Source organism: Hylobates moloch, unplaced genomic scaffold (assembly GCF_009828535.3).
Source record: "Hylobates moloch isolate HMO894 unplaced genomic scaffold, HMol_V3 SCAFFOLD_6, whole genome shotgun sequence".
NCBI classification, from domain to species: Eukaryota; Metazoa; Chordata; class Mammalia; order Primates; family Hylobatidae; genus Hylobates; species Hylobates moloch.
In genome coordinates, this window is record NW_026652281.1 from 109,890,286 (window position 1) to 109,914,898 (window position 24,613).

The 24,613-nt window shown below is 42.9% G+C and overlaps 1 protein-coding gene across 2 annotated transcripts in view; it reads right to left on the reverse strand.

The window, feature by feature from the left end:
- The window catches only part of GLG1 (golgi glycoprotein 1), a 163,212-nt gene that overhangs the window by 22,385 nt on the left and 116,214 nt on the right, over positions 1-24,613 (reverse strand). For both annotated transcript variants that reach the window (XM_058441209.1, XM_032157894.2), the window contains exons 7-17: positions 24,379-24,562; positions 22,503-22,717; positions 17,351-17,472; positions 14,586-14,687; positions 11,530-11,683; positions 8,675-8,812; positions 5,836-5,922; positions 3,613-3,675; positions 2,428-2,541; positions 1,282-1,370; positions 232-349 (exon numbers count right to left, since the gene is read on the reverse strand). In XM_058441209.1, coding sequence (XP_058297192.1) covers positions 232-349; positions 1,282-1,370; positions 2,428-2,541; positions 3,613-3,675; positions 5,836-5,922; positions 8,675-8,812; positions 11,530-11,683; positions 14,586-14,687; positions 17,351-17,472; positions 22,503-22,717; positions 24,379-24,562 — 1,386 coding nt within the window. The remainder of the gene's footprint in view (positions 1-231; positions 350-1,281; positions 1,371-2,427; positions 2,542-3,612; positions 3,676-5,835; positions 5,923-8,674; positions 8,813-11,529; positions 11,684-14,585; positions 14,688-17,350; positions 17,473-22,502; positions 22,718-24,378; positions 24,563-24,613) is intronic.

Here is a 24,613-nt window from a genome sequence, read left to right on the forward strand (position 1 = left end):
CCTGTCTTACAGCTGGACTTCCAGTTATATGTGGGAAGAAAGTTTTTATCATTCAAAATCAAAAGAATGCCACAGGAAGCTAATGGTCGTATGGTAAAACTTTTGCACAGGACTTCAAGTCTTAACCATCACAGTAGTGGATAAAATGCCTCCCCCTTGCCCTAGCCTCTCCCCAACTTTCCAAGCCCTGGCCCACTGTGGTTTCTGGGAGCAGAGGCTGGGAGGCATTACCATCTCCAGCTCCTCCACGCGGAGCTGCCTGCGGCACTTCAGGGACACCCTGTGCTCCTTGGCTTCCTGCAGAGTGTCGTTGCGCACAGTCGTGCTGAGGCAGATCACCACGTCCACCCTGCAGACGAAAGGAGAAGCTTGAGGCTGGCTGGGGCCACACAAGGGCAGATGGCCTGAGAGCCGGGCTGCGGGGGGGTCACACCATTAAGAATTCAAGATGCCCTTTTGGGGAATGTCTTTCCTGTAAGGCTGTTTTTTTTTTTTTTTTTTTTTTTTTCAGGGTGCTAAAAGCAGCAATTTGACTGTGGGTGTCATGAAAGGCAGGCAGCAGCATGAACGCTGACTACATTCCTGACGGAAGGGGAAGCCAGACAGGGCACACGTGTGCAAGGACAGTTCAACATCTGTGTTAAAAACATGTGACCACAGAGGAATGCTGCTAACTCTAGGACTGTACCTTTGACCTACTGTGAAACTCACTCCTGAAAGGTAGAGAAACCAGAGCAAATTGGGAATTTGGTTTATATTAGGGCAAGTGTTCTAGAAATGGCCCTTTCAAATAGCAACATGGAAGAATCTGGGCAGCCACGCTGAAAAAGCTTATCAGTTTCCTCATTAAGACTTAAGTCTTAAATTAATAAAGATTCTGTTTCTTCACTAAATATCTAACCCAATACAAAAACTGCTGCATCTTAGATGAGATGACATAACGGGACGACGCAGGGAAGAGGTCAGTTCACCTCTTTAACTCACACTGCACCCTGCTTCTCTAAGTACATAGTCCACCCCTACTTCATCAGTTAGATGGCCTGACCTGGAAAAATTAAAAATGCTCCTTTAGCCTGTGGGACCTCCATGTGAGAACTACCATCACCAGATGCTCTGTCCAGACAGTTGAAGTGCTTGCCACGCTAATCAAAGGAGAGACGCGGGAGACCTCCAGGGCTAACCCCACCAGGCAGCAGGAGGGCTGCCTGACATCGCGCATACTCATTCCGGAGCTAAGAGGGACTTCGGGAAAGTGGAATGAAACAACTACAAGCTACATACTTCTTTTTTATGTTTGGGCAAAGCTTCAACACGTCCTCTTTGCAGGCCATTTTAAACTTGTAAGAAAACCGAAAATCCTTCATCTGCACCTGAAAGGTGAAGAGAAAGAAAGTCAGAAGTTTTGTGGCAACTTGTGGTCAGTAGTGGTAGGGGGCACTTTTTCATATAGCTCTTACAAGCCTGTTTACAAGACCCTGCATGGCTTGCCCCACACCTGAGACATCATGACCTGCTCATCTCTCCAGTACTCTTCCTTCCTTCCCTCCTTCCTTCCCTCCCTCCCTTCCTTCCTTTCCTTCCTTCCCTCCCTCCCTCTTTCCTTCCTTCCCTCCCTCCCTCCTTCCCTCCCTTCTTCCTTCCCTCCTTCCTTTCTTCCATCCATCCATCCATCCATCCTAAATAACAATACGACATATATTTGAAAAAAATTTTTTTTTTTTTTTTTAGATAGAGCCTTTCTCGTCATCCAGGCTGGAGTGCAGTTGTGCGATCTCGGCTCACTGCAACCTCTGCCTCCCAGTTCAAGTGATTCTCCTGCCTCAGTTTCCCGAGTAGCTGGGATTACAGGCACCCGCCATCACACCCAGCTAATTTTGTATTTTTTATAGAGACAGGGTTTCACCATGTTGGCCAGGCTGGTCTCGAGTTCCTGACCTCAGGTGATCAGCCTGCCTCAGCCTCCCAAAGTGCTGGAATTACAGGCGTGAGCCACCATGCCCGGCTGGAAAAAAATGATTTTTTTGTTGTTGTTAAGATGGAATCTTGCTCTGTTGCCCAGGCTGGAGTGCAGTGGCGATCTCAGCTCACTACAACCTCCACCTCCCAGGTTCAAGCAATTCTCCTGCCTCAGCCTTTGAAACAGCTGGGATTACAGGTGTGGGCCACCATGCCCGGCTAATTTTGTATTTTCCGTAGAGATGGAATTTCACCATGTTGCCCAGGTTGGTCTCGAACTCCTGGCCTCAAGTGATCTACCCACCTCGGCCTCCCAAAGTGCTGGGATTACAGGCGTGAGCCACCATGCCTGGCTGGAAAAAAAGGATTTTTAACAGAACATCAGAGGTGCTCTGATGTTCCAAAAAAGGAAAGGATTCAGTCAACATCCAGGCAGCTATGATGGGATATCGGCAGCCAGGTGTCACTGACCAGTTGGAAGTGGGTGACTCCGATGGCACACTTCTCGTTCATGTCCTTCTGGTGTTTGTTCTGTATCAGACACTCCATCAGGTCCCCAGAGTCTATCTGGTTATCTGCCACATCCTGGGGAAGACAGCAAGCATTTACACTTCATTGGTAACAATTAATGAACAAAACGTGTAGCCCAGTCCGAAACAAATGCAAGCAGGGTTGATTCTAGAAGCCCTCACAAAAAAAAAAGATACACCATAAATTGTAATCAAAATAAGCCTGAAGAATCACAGTGGTATACATTCAGTGGCATAAAACTGACACAGCACTGTGTTCTGTATGAGACAAGAATATATGCTTTTTTTGTTCACTTTCCGAAAAGCAGCTGGCTTTTGGGATAATATCTGACATAGCCTCCCAAGTGTCAGATCCTAAAGGTTCCTGGGTATGTTTCACTCCCACAATTTAAACAGTTCAGTAAATGAATAAGAAATAATCAGAATTCACTCAATATTGAGGTACTAGGAGACAGTTGGAAGGAGGAGCCACTATTACTGCTAACAATTCCTAGGCTGATGCTAACAATTCCTAGGCTGATGTACTGGAATCAACCCTGCATACTAATAGGTGTTCCCTGTTCCATCTCTTCTTAAAAAGGGCAACTCAGTAACTGCTGCTAGCCACATACCTGCTTTTACCTACAAAAGCTAATCAAACACAGGTTCCAGGATGGTGGCACTACTCTCTTGATCTTGTTTACATTTTCTTTTTTCTTTTTTAGATAGGGTCTCCCTCTGTTGCCTAGGCTGGAGTGCAGTGGCACAATCACTGCTCACTGCAGCCTCGACCTCCTGAGCTCAAGTGATCCTCCCACCTCTGCCCCCTAGGTAACTGAACTACAGGTGTGTACCACCACGCCCAGCTAATTTTTTCTATTTTTTGTAGAGACAGAATTTTGCCATGTTGCCCAGGCTGGTCTTGAAATCCTGGGCTCCAGTGCTCCTCCTTGGCTTCAAAGTGCTGGGATTACAGGTATTGGCCACCACATCTGGCCTGTTTACATTTTTAATTTTAACTTGTCAAAGCTGGCTAACACTCAAGAGTAACACATGCTGAAGACAGAGATGAGTCTGAGATACTCGGGGGACAGTCCCTGTCAATTTATTTCTGTTTTTAACCCTTGCTCCTCCAGACATCACTTACGTGGCAAAAGTTCTGAATTATGGGCTCACAGGCTCTCATCAGCAAGGCTTCTATTTGAATATCCTGTAGAAGATTAAATATATTAATACTTCTGCTTTAGAAAGAGCACGGGTGGAGGAGGAGCAGTTTCTCTTTCTGAATCAGTAATATCTGATGGGCAAATAATCTAATACATACTTTTGGAAACGATTCTAGTATTTGAAGTAGATAGCCCCAGAATAAACATAGAACTGCTCCTCTGTTATACTTTGAAAGGCAAATTTTTACAGACATATTCGCTTTCGGCCTGAACAAATGAGAAGGCAGAATTAAGAAAAGTGAGGTAAAAACACATGTAGCAATAACATTAGAGTATGCAAAGCCTTTGGAGATTTTCCCAAAATGCTAAGTAGTTCAAAATGAAAATAGGGGTAACTGATATCCATCTTCAGTTTATAAGCTCATAAGCCAGAGCACTGCCCTCAAAGCAGATGCCAAACCACTGTTTCTGGGGAACACATACTAATAATGCCTTTAAACAGAGGTTTCTCTGTGCAACACTAGCTCCTGAAAAAACACCTTCCTTTAAAGAGCTATACACCCAGACTGCTCTCATAAGTCCATGATGATAATGATAATGATAATGTGAGAGGAGATGACAAAATGAGAGAAGGCAATGAACTCCTGAAAACTAGAAAGCAAAAAAGAACTGGTTGAGAAATGTAATTTTACATAATGCCAATTATGATAATTCAAATAGAGTACTAAAAGATTTAAGACAAAATGGTAGTTCCCCACTTCTCTGATTTCTGGCCCCACAAAATAACTTTAACATGTTTAGCTGCCCTCCTCTGTATTTCTAAATAACATCCCAGTGCTTTATGAGGGTTTCTAATCCCTTTTTTTTTCTTTTTATTGAGACGGAGTCTGGCTCTGCGGCCCAGGCGGGAGTGCAATGGCGCAATCTCGGTTCACTGCAACCTCTGCCTCCCGGGTTCAAGTGATTCTCCTGCCTCAGCCTCCCAAGTACCTGGCAATACAGGCCTGTTTCACCATGCCCAGCTAATTTAATTTTTGTATTTTTAGTAGAGATGGGGTTTCACCGTGTTGGCCAGGATGGTCTTGACTTTTTTTTTTTTTTTTTTTTTTTTTTGAGACAGAGTCTCACTCTGTTGCTCGAGCTGGAGTGCAGTGGTGTGATCTCGGCTCAATGGAAGCTCTGCCTCCCGGGTTCACGCCATTCTCCTGCCTCAGCCTCCCGAGTAGCTGGGACTACAGGCACCCGCCACCACACCTGGCTAATTTTTTTGTATTTTTAGTAGAGATGGGGTTTCACCATGTTAGCCAGGATGGTCTCGATCTCCTGACCTTGTGATCCGCCCGCCTTGGCCTCCCAAAGTGCTGGGATTATAGGCGTGAGCCACTGCACCTGGCCTCTAATCCCATTTTTAAAATATTTTAGTGGGTTTCAGGATGGAACAGGGATAAACATAGGTATTCAATCTTCCATGCTGAGCTGGAAGTCCTCAGCTTTTATGTTCTGAAACACACAAACATTACCAAATGACCTAACTAAAAGAGCGAAGGATGAGAGAATGGGAATGTGTAGATTGCTCTTGAATGTGACTGTGATGTGAAGTACTGCTGCTATTTTTTTTTTTTTTTTTTGAGACAGAGTCTCCCCCTCTGTTGCCCAGGCTGGAGTACAGTGGCACAATCTAGGCTTACTGCAACCTCCGCCTCCCAGGTTCAAGTGATTCTCCTGCCTCAGCCTCCCAAGTACCTGGCACTACAGGCGTGTTTCACCACGCCCAGCTAATTTTTGTATTTTTAGTAGAGACGGGGTTTCACTATGTTGGGCAAGTTGGTCTCGAACTCCTGACCTCGTGATCTGCCCGCCTCGGCCTCCCAAAGTGCTGGGATTCAAGGCATGAGCCACCGCGCCCGGCCGTACAGCTGCTATCTTAAGGGGGAAACAGAGGCAAGTCTAATGAGTATGATAAATCTAATTTATGAAGAAAACCAAAGGGCTGTATAGAGTGTTTTTCTAGAGAAATGAGGGAAGGGGCTCACAAAGCAACATAATATACTTCTTTATAAAACAAATATGGAAAATTTGCACAGGTTTCTTTTGATTGACAGAGAATCTGCACTCTCAGGAGTCTAGAAACAGCAGAACCAAACACAAAAGGCCAGGATGCTGGCAGCCACTCTCCTCCAATGAGTAAGCTGCATACCACTTACCTCTGATTCTAACTCAGTGAGGTTGCCAACTATATCTCTACATTCCACCACCAAGTCATCCAGATGGTCCTGGAGGCACTCCAGCTCCTGCAAATATAAAGGCAAGCCACTGGCATTTATCAGTCACATACATGAACAAGGGAAGGGGAGATATCAGCATCATGACACTTCCCTTTTCAGTGGTCCTCCTTTCTCCTTTTTTAAAACTACCTCACTGAACAGGACACAAAAGCTTTGCTTAATTCCCCAGACTAAGATTGTTGAAAAGATAATTACTTCATGTAGCAGGTTGGTTATGAGGGCCAAGTGGGCACAAGAGCCATGCAAAGGCTGGGCACGGTGGCTCACGCCTTTGATCCCAGCACTTTGGGAGGCTGAGGTGGGCAGATCACCTGGGGTCAGGAGTTCGAGACCAGCCTGGCCAACACAGCGAAACCCCATCCCTACTAAAAATACAAAAACTACCCAGGTGCGGTGGTGGGCGCCTGTAATCCCAGCAACTCAGGAGGCTAAGGCAGGAGAATCGCTTGAACCCAGGAGGCAGAGGCTGCACTAAGCCAGGATCGTGCCACTGCACCGCAGCCTGGGCAACAAGAGTGAAACTCCATCTCAGAAAAAAAAAAAAAAAGAGCCGTGCAAATCCCTCAGAAGACCAAATCTACAAGTGCAAGGAGAATCAATCTTCAAGTGTCCTCAAAGTCTAAAAACCTTATCAGGCTTTGATTCCATTTTTAATCTGTGCTTTGATAATTTGTCACCTCTCATTTTAAATATGCACTTTAATAATGATCATCAGACAAATTCACAGTGAAGAGCACAGATTATTTTAAGACTCTTTATTGGCAAAGTAATTGGGAACCAGGGGTCTGGAACACAGGATAGAACTGATAGCTCCTGCAAGTCAGATCTGGGATTCTAACTCCAGTATACATCAAAAGGGTCCTCTGAAGAAAAACAAGTGAACACACTAGAGTTTGGGTACCTAAAAGCTATCTTGTCTGGGCTTTGGAAACCAAGCTGGAGCTATCTGTAGCATTAGTCTATTACTATTCCTTCTAGAGGTTTACAGGTTTAGAGGTTTCAAGTATCGTATCAGCTCACTTTCACAAAGCATATCAACAGCTATTTCTCAGGAAAGTGCTCCGTTAAAGGATCAAGTTTAACTTACTATTCTGCAAGAATCTCTCTGTTTCAGAATTAGAATGTGAGGGGAAGAGAGGAGTTGTAGGAATTATAGAATAAAAGAAAAAAAAAAAGCTAAAGGAAAATACCCCAAACTTTTGGGAGTAAAATAAATGGCTAAGAGAAAGATCCTATTAACAGAATCCTGGCTGGTCGCAGTGGCTCACACCTGTAATCCTAGCACTTTGGGAGGCCGAGACGGGTAGACTGCCTGAGCTCAAGAGTTCGAGACCAGCCTGGGCAACATGGTGAAACCCTGCCTCTACTAAAATACAAAAAATCAGGTGGGTGTGGTGGCAGGTGCCTGTAATCCCAGCTACTAAGGAGTCTGGGGCACGAGATTTGCTTGAACCCGGGAGGCAGAGGTTGCAGTGAGCCGAGATCGTGCCACTGCACTCCAGCATGGGTGACAAAGCGAAACTGTCTCAAAATAAAAAAAAAAAAGAATTCTTAAGTTTAGCTTCTCCATGATGGACTGCAATATAGTGCAGCTTTCTAAAGTTTACTTTACTCGGGGTTCTAAAGGAAACTATTTTCTGAGATTCCAAATCACCATATCCCTTGTTTCATTGGACAGAGGCAACAGAAAGCTCAACTATAAGCATTTTCTAACAATATACCCAACAGAATTGTAGCAGGCTCAGGAAACAGACTGCCAAACATGATAGTCCTATGCTCAACAGACCTGAGTAGGCAACCACGTTTCTTCTTTAAAAAGTCCAATTCCTGTACATGTAACTTTTTCATACTGTACTTCCAGAGGGGGTTTTGTAGTGGTACAAATAGAACCCAGAAACCTGAGTTCACTCCTTGAGTATTTATGTGGCTTTAAACACGCAGCTACTCCTACTGCTGAGTATCCTGCATTCAGATGGAAGACAGCTAGCTTCTCACATGACCTGCAGTCATGCATCTTTCCTTCTTTCCCTTAAATTGGGACACAATCCTAAGGAGCCAATCATAGCACTCAGGGAATTCTTGGGGGCTGCTCCTTCCCTCTGCTTCCCAGATAGAGAGGCTATATAATGAACTGAACTGAATTTTAGGTAAGGAAATGTATACACTTAACTTTTCTGAGCTTCAATTTGTCAACCAGGTGAGAAAAAATTCCATTTCTATATGTTTTGTGGGACTGTTCTAGGGCATGCCCACTATTCATGCAGACCAGTACTCACATATGCACAGATTTATACCCTGCTTATCTCAAAAGGACTTAATGGAGAAAATGAATTAAAAATGAGTAAAACGAATAAAGATGAGAAACAAAAAGGAAAGGAAAATACGTTAAGAGGATGTGAAATGGACCCAGTAGTAAGCTTTCTACAAAAATGCCTACCATGAAATCTTATATACCTGTAAGAGGCAGGCCATACCTTTGGCTCTAGAAGTTTTAATAAGCAACAGGAAGAGGGAAAATAATCAAATACAAAATACAAAAACCATAATGCAAAGACAAACTCGCTGCCAACTATTCCTGATACAAAGACCAGAGAGAAAATTTTCCTGAGAATTTCTTCCAGAGAAAATATTGAATAATACAATAAATCACGTCTGTAAGGTAAAGAAAGATGGATTTTATGGTGTTTGTACTCTGCATAAAACGTTAAACATTAACATCATCATTATTGTAAGATAAACAGAAAGCGATGTCACCTACCTGTCCAGTCTCTGTTTTCTCACTGCACCATTTTCCCAGATCAATCAGGCACTTATCCTGGAGGGCAGGATCCAGCTTGACGTCCATGGCACGCTGGTGTAGGATCCTTTGGACTTCAGCTCGGCACTCCCGTGAGAGCTGCATGAGAAAAAATGAGCTAAATACTTGAAAGGTAACAAAACAAAAACACAAAGATATGAGATAAACCTGTTATGAGGAAACTAACAAATAACCCTGTATTTTATTTCCCAAATTTTACACCTCCAATATCTTCCAGAATAAAAATTAAATGTTGCGGCCAGGTGCGGTGGCTCACGCCTGTAATCCCAGCACTCTGGGAGGCTGAGGCAGGCAGAGGCAGGCAGATCACCTGAGGTCGGGAGTTCAAGACCAGCCCGACCAACATGGAGAAACCCCGTCTCTACTAAAAATACAAAATTAGCCAGGCATGGTGGCACATGCCTGTAATCCTAGCTGCTCGGGAGGCTGAGGCAGAAGAATTGCTTGAACCTGGGAGGCGGAGGTTGTGGTGAGCCGAGAATGCACCATTGCACTCCAGCTTGGGCAACAAGAGCGAAATTCCGTCTCAAAAAAAAAAATACATAAAAAAAAAATAAATCAAAAAATAAAATGTGAAGGAGGCTTCAAAAAGCCCGTATCTTTAGGAATGCAATTATACATATTCAGCAGTTTCTAATATACCATATAAAACAACATTCTTTTATGAGAGTATCCTGACAAAAGTGAACTGGCTTCATTCAGACTAGGTTAGTTGGAGAGTTTTATGTTTGTTGTTTTGTTTAGCAAAACTAATTTGTCAGTCTATGAACGCCAAGTAGAAGGTCAGATCCAATTCAAGAGAGTATATATACTTGACTCAGGAGAAATGAGTTCAAATTGACCTAAATCAGAAAAAGCAGGAAAACGTAGATATAACAGTTATTATGAGACAGGACTGGACTCTTCTAGATGAGCTATGAAGAATTAGCAGAGGGTAAAGCAGGCGAAAACTAGTATTTTTCCAAGGGCCATGACAAAGCTGTTATTGACAGATACAGTTAGTCTCTCTTGCAAAAAAGAAAAAAAAAGCCAGCATACCTGGGGCAGGAAGGATGGAAAGTAACTGTTTATAGAACACAGGATTTCCTTTTGGAGTCATGGAGTGTTTTGAAACTAGATAGACATGATTACCACACAACATTGTAAATGTACTAAATGTCACTGAATTTTTCTCTCTAAAATGGTTAAGGCCGGGTGCGGTGGCTCACACCTGTAATCTCAGCTCTTTGGGAGGCTGAGGCGGGCGGATCACCTGAGGTCTGAAGTTTGAGACCAGCCTGACCAACATGGAGAAACCCCGTCTCTACTAAAAATACAAAAATTAGCCGGGCGTAGTGGCACATGCCTGTAATCCCAGCTATTCGGGAGGCTGAGGCAGGAAAATCACTTGAACCCAGGAGGCGGAGATTGTGGTGAGCCACGATCGCGCCACTGCACTCCAGCCTGGGTCAACAAGAGCGAAACTCCATCTCAAAAAAAAAAAAAAAAGTTATTATGGCCAGGCGCGGTGGCTCATGCCTGTAATCCCAGTGCTTTGGGAGGCCCAAATGGGTGGATCACCTGAGGTCAGGAGTTCAAGACCAACCTGGCCAACATGGTGAAACCCCGTCTCTATTAAAAATACAAAAAAAAAAAAAAAAATTAGCCGGGTATGATGGCAGGCACCTGTAATCCCAGCTACTCGGGAGGCTGAGGCAGGAGAATCAGTTGAACCCAGGAAGAAGAGGTTGCAGTGAGCCAAGATTGTGCCACTGCACTCCAGCCTGGTGTGCAGTGAGACACATTCGAGAGTGAGACTTTGTCTCAAAAAAAAAAAAAAAAAAAAAAAAAGGTTAATTTTATGTTATGCGAATTTCACCTCAATTAAAAAAAAAAAAAGAAAAAAGAACACTAGCACCCTAGACTCCAACTCCTTATTTAAAAGAGAAGAAACCTCCTACCCCCTAGTCACTATAGTGACTAGAAAGATGCCAGGATTTAGGAGCCCCCATGGTTAATGAGAGGCTCATTATATGGAGAGAAAAAAAAAAATTCCCACATTTTCTCACACAGCAGTATAAACACTGGGTTAGGGTGCAGCAACTGAAGTACGCCATTTCCTTCTGAGTCCCCTCATTCTGGATTCGAGATAGCCAGGCTTTTGCATTAAGCTCAGAAGGGGTATTTCTAAGGATGGATGAGAAGTGATACCATCTCAACTCTCTGGAACAAAGGCAGGACTGATAATGGAGCATCTCAGAAGGTAGAGAAAGCCATCATGGAGAACAAGTGCATGTCAGTATGCACCGGGAAGCAGCCGATGCTGCCGAGAGCCAAGCACACACAAACATCCCAACAAAAGGCAGCAGTTGGGGCAGATAAATACCAAGAGACTGAGGTATGGAGGTTTCTGCTCCAACCAGTCCATGGGCAGACAATGCGAATGTGTTCAGCTGCCAAGAGGAAAAGCCTAAAAGCCTGGCTAAAAGCTTCTAATGGATCCTTAAACCTAAATAAAGTTAGGACAGCAGAATTTAACTGTCCATTTGTGATTCAGATTTTGGGAATTAAAAAAAAAACTCTGGAAATCTTCCCCCAACCACTTTGTTAAAAACATAAAATCAGATGATAGAAGCTGGTAGGGCAACTCTAAGTGCACTCATGGAAGGAAGAAATTTCTAGAAGTGCAGCAATCCTCTCCCCACAAAATAGTCTAAAAAGTTTTCCTAAGATGACTGAAATCAGAAGAATATACAGCAAACAATTTAAAAAACAAATGACAATAAGAAGAAATGAAGTCGATATTCACTGCATACCCTCCTTCCCTGTTCCTCAGTGCGGTAGGCGTGTCTGTATAAACAAGAGAACACAGCTCCCTGAGGCATAAATTCACTGGTCTCATTCCAACCGTGGGTGTGGCAAAGACGAGAAGCGTCTCCCTGGCACTTGCGGTATAGTACAGGGTCCAGCCTATAAGGTTAAGAGTTAAAAGATAACCACTAATTAATAGACATTTCCTTCTAACATAGGCTCAGGGTTTTTACGAGGTGTTTGCTTGTATACTCATTGATAATCACTTCCAGGGGCGTGGAGACAGAAGATATGTAACAGTATATTCCTGAATTTTTTTTTTTTTTTTTGACACAGGATCTCTCAATCTGTCACCCAGGCTAGAGTGCAGTGGTGCTATCTTGGCTCACTGGAACCTCTGTCCCCCAGGGCTTGAAGACAATCCTGCCACCTCAGCCTCCCAAGTAGCTGGGGCAACAGGCATACACCAGGCTCTTTTTTGATATTTTTGGTAGAGACAGAGTCTCGCCATATTGTCCAGACAGGTCTCAAACTCCTGAGCTCAAGCAATCAGCCTGCCTTGGCCTCTCAAAGTGCTGGGATTACAGGCATAAGCCACCGCACCCAGCCATGAATTCTGTTCTTAATGAACAGACAGTGGTCAGCACTGTGGGAGGCCTAGACAGGAGAATAACCTTCTATAGAAGTTTGTTGGGCCGGGCGCAGTGGCTCACGCTTGTAATCCCAGCACTTTGGGAGGCTGAGGCGGGCGGATCACGAGGTCAGGAGATCGAGACCACGGTGAAACCCCGTCTCTACTAAAAATACAAAAAATTAGCCAGGCATGGTGGTGGGCGCCTGTAGTCCCAGCTACTCGGAGACGCTGAGGCAGGAGAATGGCGTGAACACGGGAGGCGGAGCTTGCAGTGAGCCAAGATCGCGCCACTGCACTCCAGCCTGGGTGACAGAGCGAGACTCCGTCTCAAAAAAAAAAAAAAAAAAAAAGAAGTTTGTTAACCTTCTACAGAAGATTTAAATTCTCCCTCAAAGATATCTTGGCTTTGTTAGATACCTAACATTTTAATAGACTTAGCACTCACATGCCCTGGTTGAAAACAGGAAACTAGAGTTGTAGCCACCACCAGGCAATTCACAACTTTTTATTTAATACTTTTTACTAAATACCTTTTTCTAAGTAGGAATGAAGTTCAACCCTATGTAATATATTAGATTCAGTAAGATCAGGAAATGGCAAGATAAACAGTCTCCTATTCAATTTTCTTTCTTCTTCCTGTGCCAGGTAAGGTGGTTATCTTTTTGGTTACTTGAGTGTGCTTATCATATTTATAAGCCTTGACATTTAACTCTGAATCTGGAGACAGTGGATTAGACAATGAGCCTGCTTCCTCTCCACATCAGACCAGGGCATGCTTAATTCTGTCCATATTATATTGTCAACTTTGGTAGATGGCTAGTTAATGGGAGAAAAAAGCTAATATTTAATGAGTAACTATTAAGAATGAATATTTAATGAGTAACTATGCAGCACTTTTTTTTTTATTATGGGGGAAGGAATTAGAGGAGAAAATGTGATTTTGATTAAGGCAATACACTCAGTAGACTATTTAGGTTTAGATGGCCTGAGTAAGCAAAGGGAAATTACAGCCCAGCTTTCTGTAGTCCTTTCCAGAGCTAATTTGAAGGAATAGAAATAAGAATACACTGAATCTTCAAGTAATCTCTTTCTAGTAAAGTATGTGGGCAAAACACATGCACACACACACGTTTTTTGAGATAGGGTCTCACTGTTAGCATGCAGTGGCATGATCACAGCTCACCGTAACCTACAGCTCCTGGGCTCAAGTGAATCTCCTTTTTTTTTTTGAGACAGAGTCTCACTCTGTCGCCCAGGCGCAATCTTGGCTCACTGCAACCTCCGCCTCCCAGGTTTTAAGCCATTCTCCTGCCTCAGCCTCCCAAGTAGCTGGGACTACAGGCGTGCACCACCTAAGCCCAGCTAATTTTGTGTTTTTAGTAGAGATGGGGTTTCACCGTGTTAACCAGGATGGTCTCGAACTCCTGCCCTTGTGATCCTCCCGCCTCAGCCTCCCAAAGTGCTGGGATTACAGGCGTGAGCCACCACACCCAGTTCAAGTGAATCTCCTGCTTCAGCCTCCCAAGTAGCTAGGACTACAGGTGCACACTACCGTACCTGGCTAATTTTTTTTTAGTTTTTGTAGAGACAAGGTCTTGCTATGTTGACCAGGCTGGCCTTAAACTCCTGGCCTCAAGCTATCCTCCTGCCTAGGCCTCCCAAACTGCTGGGATTATAGGTGTGAGCCACTGTGTCTGGCCAAAATATATATTAATCACCAAAAAAAGTTAACTACCACACCATGGTGGCTTAACAACCGAATGGAGAAGCCACTGAACTTGAAAAGCTAGAGGAGCAGTCGGATCCAGTACTGGCTGCTTTGGAGGTGGGGAGAGAAAGCAAGATGCGGAAAGAGGAGGCGAATGACAGCCAATGAACTCAGTGATTCTGGCTGTAATACAGATCCTTCTCCTAGTTCATCCTCCCACCCCCACCACTTTTTGTTAACAGAATGAGAGGGAAATTAGAGAATCAAGTTGTCACTTATTGACAAAAACCTCTTAAGACAGACTTAATTCAGTAACTCTGAATAAATAAAAGCCAATTCCCGTAACCACTGCAAATCAATAAAAACACAACTGCACTATTTTCTTCTTAGAGACATATCTGAAGGTGCTTTTGCCACCCCTACAGGTGCCATACTTCTTACTAGACAGATCTTTGTAGTATCAGAAACATTTTGACCCTGACTTCCAAAGTAGTGGTGAACAAGGATGTGGGGTACAGGCTGGTAGTGGGCTGACTCTGCTTTTAGATAATGTTCTGAAAGTGATAAAGAATAGTTTTTCAGGGGATTGGAGTGTGTTAGCTGTCCCACAACTGAACAAAAAGAGTTTCCTACTGATTATTTTTATAAATACACGTAATTATGACTACACAGGAGAACAGGCTGAGGCAATACATTTACTTTGGCTTCAAAATACTCACTTCCAATCCCGGGAGATGAAATACTGCAGCTCTAAGAGACGGTGTTCACAGTCTTCTACCATCTTCTCTGTGTATAAATGTTCCATCAGGCACGACAAGATCCTAGCCATAAAATAGGTAAAATTGTAATAAGAGAGAAGCGTTCAGAACTCTATGTCAATATAATATTTCCCTGGTCTGTAGAAGAAGGCTTTTAGTTATTTTCTTAGGGCAATCAGATTTATTTTTCTGAGAATCATTCAAATTAACTGAACCTGACAGTGGTTATGCCTTCAATCAACTTCAGAGCCACTCAGCACTGAAGACTATGCATGCACAAGAGCAGTGTGCAGCTGCTGTATTTTTAACTGGTTATGAAAACTTTCCAGCACGCAAAGTACAGAATCATGTAACAGCCACCTTCCCTCCCCATAACTTTATCAATCTATGGCCAAGTCTGTTTTAACTCTAGGCCTCTCTGCTGATATTTTAAAGCAAAATCTCAGATACCCCATCATTTCGTTTGTAAATGTTTCAGCATGTTTCTTTAAAATATAAGGAATTAATATCATTATCACACCACTAAGCAATTATTTTAAAAGCTTTACGATCATATAATACCCTGTTAGTTTTCAATTTTTTTTTTTTTTTTTTTTTTTGAGATGGAGTCTCGCTCTGTCGCCCAGGCTGGAGTGCAGTGGAGCAATCTTGGCTCACTGCAAGCTCCGCCTCCCAGGTTCACACCATTCTCCTGCCTCAGCCTCCCAAGTAGCTGGGACTACAGGTGCCCACCACCACGCCCGGCTAATTTTTTTGTATTTTTAGTAGAGACGGGGTTTCACTGTGTTAGCCAGGATGGTCTCGATCTCCTGACCTCGTGATCCGCCTGACTCGGCCTCCCAAAGTGCTGAGATTACAGGCGTGAGCCACCGTGTCCAGCCCAAATATTTTCAATTATTATTTTTTTTTACAAGTTTGTTCAAATCAGGATCCAGAAAAGGTTAACTGATAAGTATCTTAAATGTATTTTCATCTGTAGCAGTTCTTCCTTCTTCCCTCTCCCCTTCCCCCTCTTTGGTTGATGTGGTTATTTTTACATTGGTAAATATTCTTAATTAGTTTTAAGTGTGTTTAACCACACAGAAAGCTTTGAGGAAGAATATGATTTTCTAATTCTCTAGCACAGCATGAACAGCAGGAGTTCTTGCATAGCAGCATGAGACAAACATGGACTATACTCATTTTGTTGTTAGGTATGGCCAACTGCAGGCTATAAAGATTTTTGCAGAATGGGAAAGCTGTTCTTGCTTGCAACTGGGTTTTTTGTTTTTTTGTTTGTTTGTTTGTTTTTTTTTTGAGATCGAGTTTTGCTCGTTGCCCAGGCTGGAGTGCAATGGCACGATCTTGGCTCCACCTGCCTCAGCCTCCTGAGTAAATGGGATTACAGGTATGCGCCACCAACACCCCACTAATTTTGTATTTTTGGCCGGGCGTGGTGGCTCGTGCCTGTAATCCCAACATTTTGGGAGGCCGAGGTGGGTGGGTCACGAGGTCAGGAGTTCAAGACCAGCCTAACCAACATGGTAAAACCCTGTCTCTACTAAAAATACAAAAATTAGCTGGGCATGGTGTCGTGTGCCTGTAATTCCAGCTACTTGGGAGGCTGAACCAGGAGAATTGCTTGAACCGGGATACGGGAGGCAGAGGTAGCAGTAAGTGAGATCACGCCACTGCACTCCAGCCTGGGCTACAGAGAAAGATTCTGTCTTGAAAAAAAAAAAAAAATTGTATTTTTAGTAGAGACGGGGTTTCTCCACTTTGGTTAGAGGCTCGTCTCGAACTCCGGACCTCAGGTGATCCGCCAGCCTCAGCCTCCCAAGGTGCTGGGATTACAGGCATGAGCCACCGTGCCTGGCCTGGTTTGGCTTTTTGAGACAGGGTTTTGCTCTGTCATCTAGGCTGGAATGCAGTGGTATGATCATAACTCACTGTAACCTTGAATTCCTGGGCTCAAGCAATCTTCCCACATCAACCTCCCAAGTAGATGGGACTACAGGCATGCACCACCACGCCAGCTGATTTTAAAAACGTTTATGTTGCCTAGCTATATTGCCCAGGCTGGTTTCAAACTCATAGCTTCAAGTGATCCTCTCACCTCGGCCTCCCAAAGCACTACAATTACAGGCATGAGCTGCTGCATCCAGCCACGGTTTAAGAGCTGTTTTTACATCATAGAACTAAATAATGAGAATACTTTAATACAGCATTTATTCAGCTTTTCTAGATCTTGGCTGCAACTTTAGTATTCATTTTGTCCATTACTACTCCCTCCAACTACCACATTTTGTATTCTATTTCTATTTTCTGTTTCAAGTATTTTCTAATGATTACCAAGTAGTCAATGTATACAATGAGTCAATATACAACTAGGATGAAAAGTACAGAGTGCCAAAGTATGTACCACCTATCCTTAGTGTTTCTCTCTTTCATTTTTATTTGATCGTGATATAAAACTATTCAGTAACCTAATAAATAGGTCCATATATGCTCAGTCATTGTCAGTAAACACCATCACAATATTGGGTCTAGGTGTCTCTATATCATGGATGAGGCAGATCCTAGGTTTTAATTCCAATACTAGTTTTAATAAAAGTTGGTGTATGTTCAACTTGTTCAACAAAATTTCAGTTAAGATGTCAAACCACCCAAAAGTCATTTGAAGGAATGTTCCCTGTGCTGCCAAATAAAATACAATATGGATAAATACCACGGAGAAGATAACCTACATTGGGTCTCCGGATCTTATGTGTTTGCAGGCTGTCTGGATTACAGATTCACAAGCTTCATTCAAAGCTCGATCAATGCGGTAATCTGCACCAGGGTCAGTCTCCTGAATCAGTGTTTGAAGCTGAATTAAAACAAATTAAGAAGGAAGAAAGAAAGTCACTTAGGTGCTAGGGAAGAGCAGTGTCTTCATACAGTTACTCAGTCCTATTTACCACAATGTACTCCAATAAAGCTGTCTACAGTTGTCACTAGCCAAGCTCAAGAGCGTTTGCCAAATACTTTCCAACTGGTTGCTCTACCTTGACTGCAGGTTTTTCTGTTTGAGTCATTGATGGGGACTGCCTCTTTGCTTTTATCTGCCTACTTGTTAATCAGATTACTAAACCTGGTGCTCACAGCAAAGCCAGAATTAAGTGGAAAAGAGTAAATAAAGAACATTTTCACTTAGAGACCTAATTGGGTCATAAGAATCTAGAATTTCAATTTTGCTGCAAAGACACTGGTATTAAGTCAAGTGTGCTGTGCTTTATTAAAGCAGATGTGCAATTTCATTTAACTTGCAGAAATATCCATTACAAAAAACAAGATTATGGTATTTATAATTTCCAATTTTCCTCAACTATTTTTCTATAACCAAGAGGTAAACCAGAGCTTGCTCATTATAAGTACATAGAAAAATACTTGTCATTATGCAGCTGGAAATGAGACCATATTCTTTATCATTTACTTTTCCATCTTGTCATGGAACAAAGGAAAGACAGGAGAATAGGTACTTCACATTTTTTTTTCCTGCCTTTAAGGCACTTGGGGCATAGATTAAAAAGCACTAAATTAAAATCAAAAGAACTGAGTTCTATTAATAGTTCTGGCTCTGACAGATTAGCTTTAAGAACATGGACAAATTGATTACCTCTAAGTTTTAGTTTCTTTAACTGCAGAAAATTGTAAGAAATAATAATATATGGGAGAATATTAGATAAACTGCAAAGCATTTTACAGACATGAAAGATGATTATTACTACAGATAAGTAGCAGATGGTATTTTGGGGTAGAAATCTTTTTTTTTTTTCTCCCCCTGAGACAGAGTCTCGCTCTGTCATCCAGGCTGGAATGCAGTGGCATGATCTCTGCTCACTGCAACCTCCACTTCCCAGGTTCAAGTGATTCTCCTGCCTCAGCCTCCTAAGTAGCTGGGACTACGGGCATGTGCCACCACTCCCGGCTAACTTTTGTATTTTTAGCCGGGATGAGGTTTCGCAACGTTGGCCAGGCTGGTCTTGAACTCAAGTGATCCGCCCGCCTCGAACTCCCAAAGTGCTGGGATTACAGGCGTGAGCCACCACACCCAGACCTGGGGTAGAAATCTTTAATAATAGAAAACAAATTTGAAAACTATAATCCTTACTGGTTTGCGTTCCCTTTTGCCAAGTTAAAAAACTGGAACCCTGTTGTGTCATTGATTTGTCCTCTGATCCTTATACATCTAACCTATGATTCCACAGGGCCTTCACTGGAGCAACTGTGGGATCATAGGTTAGATCACAAATTTATCAGAGAACCATAATCAAAAGGAAATAAAGGAAAAAACCCACAAAATTCTATTATCCTGAAAGAAGCTGGTAATCCAGAAAAGAGAAACATGAAAGATTTCCAATATTCTAGGATAGAAGTTATTTATACCAAAAATTCTTGGTGGCAATTTGGGAAAGCTACAAATTGCTGTGGTTAGCTGGTAGGAAAATTACTATCGAATGATTACCAATGTTACTTATGACATTTGTTGACAAAGACCAAAGCATTTACATCTTTTTCTGAGAAAAGTTGGAAGCAACATGGGAGTCTGCAAGTCTCTGCAAGAACTGTATCAGTTAAATATCCATGACTGACAGGCAAACTTTAAGAAACAATACATGCACTAGACTGCAACTATTTACAGGCAAAAATGAATGCCCTATAGAGCCTAGTGGGCTAACAGTTCCAGGGATCATTACCCCTCTGGAATTTAGTGACAGTAGCGTGGGAAATAAACACTGAAAATGTGAATTGCTACATGATTATACACCTATTCCAGCCCCTGGCATGCTTAGGAAAACCTGGGAAAACGCTTCAGAGAGATGACTAGAGAATAAGACTGGCAGTTATCTTTGGCCTAGGAGAGCCTGGGCCCACACTCAGCCATGAATGAAGAGAATTTCACAGTTCATGATTATAGTGCATTTGGGAGAGTAAGTACTCAACAAGATGATAATTATCCTTACGCTTTACAGCTTACTACCTGTTGAGAAATCACTAAATCAATCACCAAGCAGAGAACAGGGAAAACTAATGGTCAGCCACAGACAGGTATTGAAGTCTGCTGTATTAGGAAGAAAAATTTGAAAAAGAAAGAAAAAAGGGGCCAGGCACAGTGGCTCATGCCTGTAATGCCAGCAGTTTGGGAGGCCAAAGACGGCAGACTGCTTGAGCCCAGTAGTTTGAGACCAGCCTGGGCAACACGGTGAGATCCCATCACTTAAAAAACAAAAACAACAAAAAAGAAATAAAAATAAACTCTCCCAAAACGAATTATTTTAAAACATTTGTCAATTTGACTGGGGATGGATACTGTAGCAGAAGACTAAGGACATTTTTCTCCCTTTGGATCATTTAGGCCTTCAATTTTTGTGGGCAAAAGCTAAAAACCCTGGGTCCATAAAAATAAAAATAAAGCGCTTCTTTCCCACCTGGCTAAATTTATTTTTTATTTTATTTTAACGTTTTAATTTTTTATTTTTTGAGACGGAATCTTGCTCTGTTGCCCAGGCGGGAGTGCAGTAGTGCGATCTCGGCTTACTGCAACCTCTGCTTCCCAGGTTCAAGCGATTCTCCTGCCTCAGCCTCCCGAGTAGCTGGGACTACAGGTGCGCGCCACCATGCCTGGCTAATTTTTCATTTTTCGTAGAGACGGGGTTTCACCATGTTGGCCAGGCTGGTCATGAACTCCTGACCTCAAGTGATCTGCCTGCCTTGGCCTCCCAAAGTTCTGGGATTATAGATGTGAGCCACCATGCCCAGCCCCACTTGGCTAAATTTAATATGGGCAAAACCATATGTTTCACTATTTGAAGCCACCCTCTAGATTTGGAAAGTACTTTTCTTCTGGGCACAAAGGGTGACGTGGGCGGTACTTATGTATCTTTCAAGTTGAGTCACTAGTTCTTTAAACAACCTACATTTTAAAAAGACCTGGGTGTGAATTAGGTGCCTCGAAATAAAGTCAAACCAGTCTATTTTCTTTCTTCTGTATCCTTTACTACAAGTGTAGCCTCAGTAAAAAGACAGGTTTAGGCAGGGCATGGTGGCTTACACCTGTAATCCCAGCACTTTGGGAGGATGAGGCGGGCAGATCACCTGAGGTCCAGAGTTTAAGACCAGCCTAGCCAACATGGTGAAACCCCATCTCTACTAAAAATACAAAAATTAGCTGGGATTGGTGGTGGGTGCCTGTAATCCCAGCTACTTGGGAGGTTGAGGCAGGAGAATCATTTGAACCCGGGAGGTGGATGTTGCAATGAGCAGAGATTGCGCCATTGCACTCCAGCTTGGGCAACAAGAGTGAGACTCTGTCTCAAAAAAAAAAAAAAAAAAAAAAAAGGTAGGTTCATTCCTAACCCCCCCCTCCCCCACAACAACCTTTCTGTGCTGCTTTAAAGATAAAATGCAAATATAGGCTGTCTCCTGATTCATTTTTGGTCTGGGTCCCAGGACCTACACTGGCACAGAGGTTTCCCAAGGAAGTCACTAGCAACAACTGCACCTTAGCAACAACACTGTGGCAAAATCAAACAGCAGATTCCAGAAGCCTTCCCTGCTGCCCAGGTTGGTATTTTAAAGAAGTTACATTTGTCTATTTTCCCACCATGGGATGCATAGACATGCATGTGTGTGTACACACACACAGACACACGTGCACACATGCACTGGTGTCTACTCTGGGTCAAGGTGAGTAACTAAAGCTAAGATATAATTTCACTTCACATCCAAATTCTATAAAACTGTTGTGTTTCAGACTGCAAAGTTTTGTTTCAGACTGTAAAAATCTGATTTTACACGATTATCAGGAAAATAAAATTCGAGTTGATACCCAGTTTTTAATAAAAATGCCAACTACAAAATAATGGACTGATTGTGGCTTTCTAAAGTTACACTGAGGGAGGAGAGCCTCAAGTTTCTACTATTCTAGGATATAAAGCGAAACTATCTCTTGTGCTCCCTAAAGGAAAGTTCACTGCACAGGGCACACTGGTGCACGTGGTATGTTAAGTTGCTCTAAGACTCCTATCCAGTAAAAAGTAATCAACATGGACAACAGGAATGAAAGAGATGTACTAAATCTCTAATACATTAACTTGTGTTTTGTACCTGACCTATAGTTATTCAGCTGTTTATAAATGCTAGATCAAGAAGAACTTTATCTTCCCAAGCAAAGTATGCTAACTGTGAGGTTTAGGGATAGAAAAATCATGGCACATGTTTACCCATGTAACAAACCTGCACATCCTGCACATGTATCCTGGAACTTAACATTAAATTAAATTAAAAAGAAAATGGCTCTTCCATGCATAGTTGCCCTAGTATATGAAGAAAAGATAGTGTGATTTCAAAAATGACACGCTCTCTTGATCCCTTCAGGCCAGGAATTCATGTCACGCTGCAAATCAGTAACAGAAAGAAACTCTTAGAAAAAATTTCAATTCATATCAACTCTTTTTCAGCCTCAACTCAATCAAACCTATTACAACCGGCAAATTCTCTCTTGGTAGAGGACTTATCCTCATTGATTGGAACCTGGTTTGCCTTGATTCTGAGTTTAGGAAATCCAGTCTAGCAAGCTGCCCTTTCTTTAGGAACTCTAGCAAATAATGCATTCTATCTATCTAAGAAGACAATTCTTTTTATTGATTATGAGCTCAAACTTTTGCTCTGTAGCAAATGCCACATTCTTACTGAGATATGCCTGAAGAAGCAACGTTCAGTCTCTGGTCATTAGCACCTAATGTTCAACGTGGTATCACAGATGATCCATATAAAGCAAGGTGGGACAGCATCAGGAAGAGGCTCCTCAGCTGATAAATGGGACATTCAAAATGCCAATAGCAAATGTCTCCTTACCGCCTGCTGGCAGTTCATTCCAAGGTTCCCCTTCTCCCCTCGAACTACTTTCATCAGACAGTGTAGGGTCCGCCCTTTTCGATGTAATCCGGAACAATGGTGTTCAATCTCCCCACGACAGCTTAGGATGATCTCAGGGCTCAGAGAAAAGTCTTCCATCAACATGCGTCGGTAATCCAACATCTCCCCCTGGCACTCACTGCTCACTTGTCGCCCTAAGTTAGGATGTAAGTCATAACATTACGAAGGGTGATGCTATGCATTAGCATCAGAAATCACCACCTATTAAAAGTACATATTTCTATCTGTAATACAATATACCTGTCAGACATGTTAACATCTGAAAAGCTTAGAATTAGCAAAAGCTTTAGCAGCAAAAAATAGGCTTAGACTCCAGATATTCAGGCTTCTCCTGTCACTGTTCTGCATGAAACAGGTTTTATACTACTGCACTAATAATGCGAATGCTTCGCCCATGGAAATCTTATCAAGAAGATAACTATTAGGTTAAAAATGAAAGCCAAAGAACAATCTCCACTGGCCTACACAATTAAAGCTTTTGGAAAAGACTACATTTAAGATATTCACTATAAGCTCCCCCAACTTCTTTGAGCTGTAAATGCCAATGGGGAAAACTTAAAATAAAAAGATTAAAACAAAACAAAACAAAAACTGGTCACCCAGACAGTTTGTTTAGTAATAAAGCCAAAATTTGAAGCCAAGTCTGACCCATGTGCTAAATCACGCTACCCTGAGTCTCCTCAAAATGTTGCACAATGTGTATTTCAAAAATGAAAACTAGGCCAGGCGCAGTGGCTCACACCTGTAATCCCAGCACTTTGGGAGGCCGAGGCGTGCAGATCACGACGTCAGGAGATCGAGATCATCATAGCCAACATGGTGAAATCCCATCTCTACTAAAAATACAAAAATTAGCTGGGCATAGTGGTGCGTGCCTGTAATCCCAGCTACTCCAGAGGCTGAACTACGGAGTCGGAGGTAGCAGTGAGCTGAGATTGCACCACTGCACTAAAGCCTGGTGACAGAGTGAGACTCTGTCTCAAAAAAAAAAAAGAAAGAAAGAAAACTATTCAGCTGGGCACGGTGGCTCACACCTGTAATCCTAGCACTCTGGGAGCTAAGGTGGGAGGATCACTTGAGGGCAGGAGTTTCGAGACCCGGCATGCCAACATGGCAAAACCTCATCTCTATAAAAAAACAACAACAAATTGCTAGGTGCGGTGGCTCACACCTGTAATCCGAGCACTTTGGGAGGCCGAGGTGGGCGGATCACCTAAGTCTGGGAGTTTGAGACCAGCCTGACCAACATGGTGAAACCCCGTCTCTACTAAAAATACAAAAATTAGCCAGGTGTAGTGGCGCTCGCCTGTAATCCCAGCTACTTGGGAGGCTGAGGCAGGAGAATTGCTTGAATCCAGGAGGCGGAGGTTGCAGTGAGCCGAGATCACGCCACTGCACTCCAGCCTGGGGGACAGAGTGAGACTCTGTCTCAAAAAAACAAACAAACAAACAAAAAACAAACAAACAAAAAAAGGTGAAACCCCGTCTCTACGAAAAATACAAAAAATTAGCCGGGCGCGATGGCAGGCGCCTGTGGTCCCAGCTACTCGGGAGGCTGAGGCAGGAGAATGGCGTGAATCCGGGAGGCGGAGGTTGCAGTGAGCTGAGATTGCGCCGCTGCACTCCAGCCTGGGCGGCAGAGAGAGACTCCGTCTCAAGGAAAAAAAAAAAAAAAAAGAAAAATACTCAAAAAAGCAAATATGGGAGGAAATTAACGTTTATATATATAAAGCTTTTAGAGTGTCAATCCAAAAAGGAACAGAAATTATAATTAAAAAAAAAAAATGAATGCTACCTCTGTGTACAGCTGACTCCAGGCACATTAGCAGGTAGGAGAGCCTGGCTTCACGCGATCGCGGAAGGTTTTCCACATTGCACCGGTATTTCTTCAAGTCACTTTTACAGGATTTGGCCAATGAATAACTGACTTTATAATCCTGGGCAATCAGCTTTTGGCGGGTTGTGAGTGCTTCTCGACACTGAGGAAAGAGTACAGCAACAGCCGTGAGACCACTCATTAACTTTACTGT